Source organism: Micromys minutus (genome assembly GCF_963924665.1).
Source record: "Micromys minutus genome assembly, chromosome: 18".
In the NCBI taxonomy this organism is placed as follows: domain Eukaryota; kingdom Metazoa; phylum Chordata; class Mammalia; order Rodentia; family Muridae; genus Micromys; species Micromys minutus.
In genome coordinates this window covers 29,769,065-29,776,664 of record NC_137953.1, presented here as the reverse complement: position 1 = coordinate 29,776,664, position 7,600 = coordinate 29,769,065, and the positions used below count along the sequence as shown (strand labels likewise).

The following is a 7,600-nucleotide window of genomic DNA, read 5'->3' as shown; positions in this document are numbered from 1 at the left end:
CATTATTCCTGCTTGATTTTTCTTTCTAGTACGAAGTATCTCCCAACAAATTGTTTCTTTATCATCTGTCTCAGCCAAAACAATTACAAACTCCTCAAACCCAAGGCCTCGTTTTATTCATAGACAACTAACGTTTTTTAGAACAATGCATAGGGGCTGGAGAGATGGCTCAGCAGTTAAGAGCACTGACTGCTCTTCCAGGGGTCCTGAGTTCAATTCCCAGAAACCACATGGTGGCTCACAATCATCTGTAATGGAATCTGATGTCCTCCTCTGGTGTGTCTGACAGCTACAGTGTACTCACATATATAAAATAAATAGATCTTTAAAAAGTAATAATTGGATGGCAGCCCCTCTGGATTCGGGAGCCCATCCTGGTCTTCCTCATGATGCGGTTCTGGCTGTGGACCTCACTGTCTGCTATTGGTGGGTTCGGGAGGTGTTGAAATTCACTTGGCATTTTAGGGGAAGGAAGAATCGCTGTTACCAGATGGCAGTCAGGGCAGTGACCAGAGCCTTCGTTAAGTGTACAAAGTCCCGCAGACTTAAGAAGTGGAACCTGAGGACCCTCTGGATTAATCAAATTACAGCTGCCTCCCAGGAACATGGCTTACAGTATCCAGCATTCATTGTCAACTTAATTAAGTGCCAGGTGGAGATCAACAGGAACGTACATTCCGACCTGGCCATCTATGAACCAAAGATATTTAAATCTTTGGCTGCTTTGGCTAAGAGGAGGCAACAGAAAGGATTTGCTGCAGCTTTGGGGGATGGAAAGGAGCCTGAAGGTATCTTTTCCAGAGTGGTACCACTGAGGGCTGCCATGATATAGAAACTGTTATAAGCAAGATAGAACCAAAAGGATTGTCACCAGTAAGTCTTTCTTATGACCACCTCGTCTCTTCCTTCCTCTCCTTTGGAACCCTCTACTTGGGATTGGAAGTCCTGCCTTCTCTGCCCAGTCATAGGCTGATCATTAACCAATCAGAGATAATTGGGAAGTAGTCTTTACACAACATTGTTGCAGGAGATGGTTCAATAATCATGACAATGCCAGCATCTGGACTATAACCAGAGCTCTGGGCACCGAAGGCAGCATCTGAATACACAGTGCACAAAACCATCCCCCAACAGAAAATAAACACATTCCTAAGAAATTAAACAGGCACAGAAAACCAGTCCATGCATCAGGCAGTAGATATGACAATAGTGCCAAGTTGCTATAAAAACTTCCAGATTGCCACTAAGATGTTTTTAATTTCCACTAAAATCAGGAAAAAGATGAGGATGTCCACAGTAACGATTGGCTTTAATGTTGGCATCACAATTGTCCCAGTAACCCCTTCTATCCTTGACTCTAAAGGTAGAGCCATATGTTCAAAGCTGCCCAGTTCTGCTACTTGCTGGGGTTAGAACATGCCCCCCTCTCTAGAGTGTGTAAGGAACTCAAAACTGAACATCAGGAAAACAAATAAACCAATTTAAAAAATGGAGAATAGAACTGTGCTGGCTAGTTTTCTGTCAATTTGACACAAGCTAGAGTCATCGGAGAGAAGGGAACCTCCATTGAATAAGTGCCTCCACAATAATCAGCTGAAGGCATTGTCTTTTCTTTTTTTTAAAGATTTATTTATCTGAGTACACTGTAGCTGTCTTCAGACACACCTGAAGACGGTATCAGACCCCATTACAGATGGTCGTGAACCACCATGTGGTTGCTGGGAATTGAACTCAGGACCTCTGGAAGAGCAGTCAGTGAGTGCCCTTAACCACTGAGCCATCCCTCCAGCCCTGGCATTTTCTTAATTAGTGATTGATGATGGAGGGCATGGTAGGTGGTACTCTCCCTGGGCTGCTGGTCCTTCAGGTTAAGCAAAGTCATGGAAACGAGCCAGTAAATGGCATCATGGTTTCTGCATTCGCTCTTGTCTCCTGGATCCTGCCCTGTTTGTGTTCCTGTCCTGGCATCCTTCAATAATGAGCACTTCTGTGGAAGTGTGAGCCAAACAAACCCTTTCCTCCCCAAAGTTCTTTGGTAATAGTGCTTCATTACTATAGTAGTAACCCTAAGAGAAGAAAGAAACAGAATTCTCAGAAGGTGGCTGAGAAACGCTTTTAAAATGTTCAGCATCATTAAGTCATTAGGGAAATGCAATTTACCATGACTTTGAGATTGCATTTTACCCCAAGTCAGAATGACCAAGACTAACAAAACAGATGACGGCAGATGTTAGTGAGGATTCAGGAAAAGGGGGATACTTATTCGTTGCTGTCTAGAGCGGAAACAGAACAGTCACTCTGGAAATCAGTGTGGAGGTTTCTTAAAAAGCTGAAAATGCATCTACCACAAACCCCAGCAATACCACTCTTGGCATTGTGCTGTTTTGAATGAGGACAGCCCCCACAGGTTCATATCTGTGAATGGTTGGTGGAACTGTTTTGGTAAGGATTCTGAGGTGTAGCCTTATTGGAGAAGGTGTGTCCCTGGGGATGAGCTCTGAGGTTACAAAAGCCCATGCCAGGCCCAGTCCCAAACTCTACCTCCAACTTGCCAATTAGATATAAGCTCTTAGTTACTGCTCCAGCACTATACCTGCCTCTCTCTCTGCTCCCATGTTCCTGAAATTTGGGTCATGGACTCACCCTCTGATGCCTACATATTGCCATGCTCCCTGATGACAGTGGACTCAACCCCTGAAGCTGTGAGCAAGCCTCTAATTAAACGCTTTCTCTTATAAGAGTTGCCTTGGTCACGGTATCTGTTCATGGCTGTAAAACCGTGACTAAGACATCCAGTACTTACCAGGAATGCTAACTAGTTGAAAAGGTGAAACTTCTGTTTGGCCACCAGCCCCAGTTTCTCCATTTTCAAGGGCATAAATGCTTTCTTTTACAAGTTATTTTGGTCATAATATTTCTTCACAACAATAGAAGGGTAACTAAGACAAACATATACCCAAAGGGCTCATCCATATTCACTGCGGATTTATTCATAATAGTCAGGAATTGGAAATGGCCGAGATCTCTATAAACTGATGAATGAATAATTAAAATATAGTACGTTTATATATACTGGAATATTATTCAGTTAAGAAAAATCAAATTCTCAGGTAAATGGGCTAAAAACAACCAACCTGTGTGAGTGGACCCAGAACCCCAAATACATATACCCTGTGTTTTCTCTTATATATAGATGTTGGCTTTTAAGTTTTGAATAGGTGTGTTTCATTTAGAATAACCTCAGGTTAACTGGTTGACAAGGATGGGGGAGGGATCTCCAAAGGAAGGAGAATAGCAAACAGTGTTAAAAGAAGATAAAGGAGAAGTTAGAATCATGGGATTACATGGGGAGGTGGAAGGGAGGGTGGCATAAAGGAGGAATACAGAAAAGTATAACACTAAGGCCATTTGAAAAGCCATATGGAAGCTTCCTATTCTAGAAGCTTCCTAAAATACATAAAATAAATTTAAATGAAGTGACCATACAGTGGGAGTGGAGGGAGTCCCCCAACTAGTTATCATGGGCTACCAAGCAAAACCTAGTTCCAAGAATAGGTTACATCTTTATTGAGTTGTAGATCAAAGGGAATCCATCCCCCATCCCTCCCTCCTGAACATCATAGGCTATTTGCAATACTATTGATTACACTTCTTCAGGAGCACCATTGACCCTGGGTGTGCAAGGTGGGCTGAGGAGATGAACAGAGCTCTCAGAAGAGAGAGCACACTCAAGTTCATTGTCACCAACTTCTCTATTGGAACCTGCTGGTTCAACAGACCACGTCAGCAATTAACTTGTACAGATGTTTTTTTCCTCCATCCTTAGAATATGAACAATAAAGTTGAACAGCTTTCTGAGCTCTGGACAAAATGGAGGGCTCCCTTTCTCACTGGGGCTTCCCTGTCTCTTGTCTTTGTCTGGAGAGTATCTGGCCTTCTCTGGCCTTGTCCAAAAATGACTGTGTGCAGAGCTCTCTGCAAGGCTGCATAACTCAGCAATGACTGTGTACAGAGCTCAAGTCTTCTCTGGCATGGTACTTAGGTGTTGTGCTATGACCAGTCAGCTCTTTCTGCTTGCTCAATGCCAAGTCCAATTAGCCCTTCCCATCCCTACCCCTAAATAGACTCATCTCCTCTCAGGTCCCCAGAGTTCACTCAGTCCATACCCACGGCCCGACCCCTCTGAACCCTGTTCTCTGCCTCCTTTCTCCCTCAGGCTGTTGGCTACCAGCCTACAGGACAGAAAGAGCCACACATTGATTTAAGGATTTTATAAATACAGGTGACTTTAAAAAAAATGTTCTTTTTGCCAAATGTAGTATCACACGCTTTAATCCCAACTCTGCCCAGTGGCGGAGGCAGATGAATGTGCATCTTCCTAAATTCACAGTTAGCCTACCCTACCCTGGTAGCTTCCAGGCCAGCTACCCTGCCCCCAACCCTGCCCCTCCAAGGGAGGGAGCTCAAGACAGGGTTTCTTTGTGTAACCTTGGCTGCCTCTGCTTCCTGAGTGGTGGGACTAAAGATGTGTGTCACCATTGCCTAGCAGTATTTACTCTTTCATTCATTCATTCATTCATTCATTTTTAGACAAAGAATCATGTAGCCCAGTCTGTTTGAACTCCTGTGGATCAGAAGACAACCTTAAATATTTGATCCTTCTGCTTTTTCATCTGAGGTGCTGAGGTGATGAACATCAGTCACCACATACACCTGGTTTATGTGCTGTTGGGAATGAATTCCAAGCTTAGGCTGTGAATATGGCTCACTGGATAAAACACTGGTCACCAAATCTGGTAACCTGAGTACCATCCCCTCGGGCTATATGGTAAGGGGAAAACCAACCCTTACCAGTTGTTTTCTGAACAGTACATACATGCTTTGTCATGTCTTCAACCAGGGGAGATCACGCACAAAACACACACACATACAGAACACACCACACATACACACTACAAACACACCACGCGTGCACATGCACACACACACAAAACATACAACACACACTACACACACACAAAACACACCACATACACACAAAACACACCACACACACACACCACATCACACACACAGAAAAAATACACACCACACACACCACATGCACACATACAGAGAGACACCACACACACACTACAAACACACCACACATGTGTGCGCACACACACACTCGCACACAAAACACACCACACACGCACACCACATTACACAGAAAAAATACACACCACACACACCACACACACACTACAAATACACCACACATGTGTGCACGCACACACACACGCGCACACACACACAAAACATACAACACACACTACACACACACACAAAACACACCACACACAAAACATACCACACACACAAAGCAAACACATACACACACACACACATACACACACACACACACACACACACACACACACACACAAACTAAATAAGCAAACATAACAAACCCAGGGTTTGTGCATGTTTGACAGGCACTCGACCAACTGAGCTATATCCCAACCCAAGGGGCAAAAGAAACATTTTTGGGCACCAACTGTGTGCAAGGTTCCGGAAGTTACTACCATGACTGACGATGGCCCATCTATATTCTTATTTGGTTCACAGCAAACCCGTAAGTCACTTACATCAGCATGTTTTAGAACTCAAGTGCCATCTTTGTTTCACAGATCTATACAATGCTCCCTAACAAGCTACACGCTGCTGAGCTCAAGCATCTCACCCAGAGTCTTTGCATCTCCAGCATCACGCCAGGAAGAAAACCAGTCTGTAAAAAGCTGGATGTGGCAGACATTTACTGAGCCAAGATCATCCTAACATCACCCCCCACACCCACACACTCATTCCCAATCACTCAAGACTTAAAGCAGAAACTCCTTCTGTCTGGCATGGCAGTACATGCTATGTGATCCTGGTATTACAGAGGCAGAGGCAGGGGGTTGGAGCATTTGAGGTCATCGAGGAATACACATTGAGACCCTGTGTTAGAAAACTAAGAACTAGGTATGTCTGTAGCTCAGGGTAGTCTATCCCTAGCATGTCCTAAAAGCATAAATCTGTTTCTGCTTTTGCTAGACATTTGTCACACTAGATAGTCCCCAGGAAGAGAGAGGGAGGAAGAGAAGGAGGGAAGGAAAGAGGGAGGGAGAGGGGGAGAGAAGGACAGAGGGAAGGCACCTTACAAAATTTCTGAGTTGACAAACCCACAGTAGGAATCCTTTTTGCCTGAATCCCCAGTGGGAACCAGAAGGAGTTGGTAAAATCGCCACATGCGAAGCCCACGTTGGGTACTGTGCAGGTACAAAGGTGAACCAAACAGGTTTCTGGCTCTCAAGAATTTACAAGAGTCAAGTCATAGTAACCCGCGGCCTCTGTAAAACACAAAGTAGAATGGGCTGAGTGTTGCAATGTTGGCATCTGGGGAAAGCTCTGTGGGAGAGCAGATGGGAGAGAAATTAACCCCGTATGCTGCATATTCAGAGGATGGGGCTTTGGGGGCAACCCCTTAGCAGATGGGGGACAACAACCCACAGACAACAGAGTACTTCCTGCCTGTACAGTAGTGCTTGGTGGTTTGCCAGAATCTCCTGGGAGACACACAGAACTGAGCGTTTGCCTCAGCTCAGCCTAGGAAGTGGTGTTGGGGCTGGGGCTGATGGATTTGAACACACACAAATCCTGTAGAGCTGTGGTGTTCTCAGCTCTCAAAAATGAAACAAAATGCCACGAAGGAAGACCAGCAATTTGCAAAGGGGATAGTGAAGACTGTGAAGGGGTAGATATATATATGTGCATGTGTCTACATGATACTCTTTCATTAAAAAGGAGGCTGAGAATCTTTATCAATTCCTGACTTTTTTTGTAGATTTCATCTGCTCTCCCTGAATCCCTATTTGAAGGACTGTTTTCCTTGTTTTGCCTACAAGGAAACAGAAACACAGATTATTAAGAAGTCCATGCTGGCTGATGACGGGGGTGTGATGTGAATTTAGAATTTATTCTTCTCACCCTGTGTGCTGGCCAGTAGTCGCCACATATACTCACCTGTGCTCGGTGCCTCGAAACTCAACAGCTACTTTCTCCCTAGTTTGCACATCCTGTGTCCTCCCACGCAACTTCCCAAACTTTCCTCCACTCCCACCTCTAAGTTTTTCAGCTTGAGGGGTCCAGATCACTACCACAGGGCTGCCAGGGGGCATCTGGAAGCTTTAAATTCTGCTTCAGTTCCAAATTGCTTTGAGACCCCTTCTATAGAGAGGCTTGGAGCCTAGGACGGACGTGGGCGTGTCCCAGGGGCTATGCCTGCGGCCCGGGGCGGGGCGAAGCTTGAATGAGGGCGGGATTTAATTGTGGGGCGTTGCCAGGCAATGGGGCGGGCCCTAAGAGCTGGGTGTTGCAGGTGTCTCCTCTGCCTCTCTGGGTCCCCGGCAGCGCCAGGCACTGTGTGAGCAGCCCAGGGAGCGCCTTTGTGCCTGGCTGGGGTGAGGCTGCAACGGCCCCTTGTACGCCCTGGTCCATTGTCTTTCCGGCTGGTGCCACCGGGACGGCCGTAGTGCCGGGCCGGGTGGACACACGCATCCCAGGCGCACCGTGGGAG

General features: G+C 45.7%; 1 protein-coding gene across 1 annotated transcript; it reads left to right on the top strand.

The window, feature by feature from the left end:
• Positions 1–343: 343 nt before the first annotated feature.
• LOC308432589 (large ribosomal subunit protein bL20m-like) lies at positions 344–832 on the top strand (the record flags this gene model as incomplete). Its single annotated transcript, XM_080932375.1, has 1 exon — positions 344–832. The coding sequence occupies one exon, from the start codon at positions 344–346 to the stop codon at positions 830–832; it is 489 nt and encodes a 162-aa protein (XP_080788501.1).
• Between the last annotated feature and the right edge of the window lie 6,768 nt (positions 833–7,600).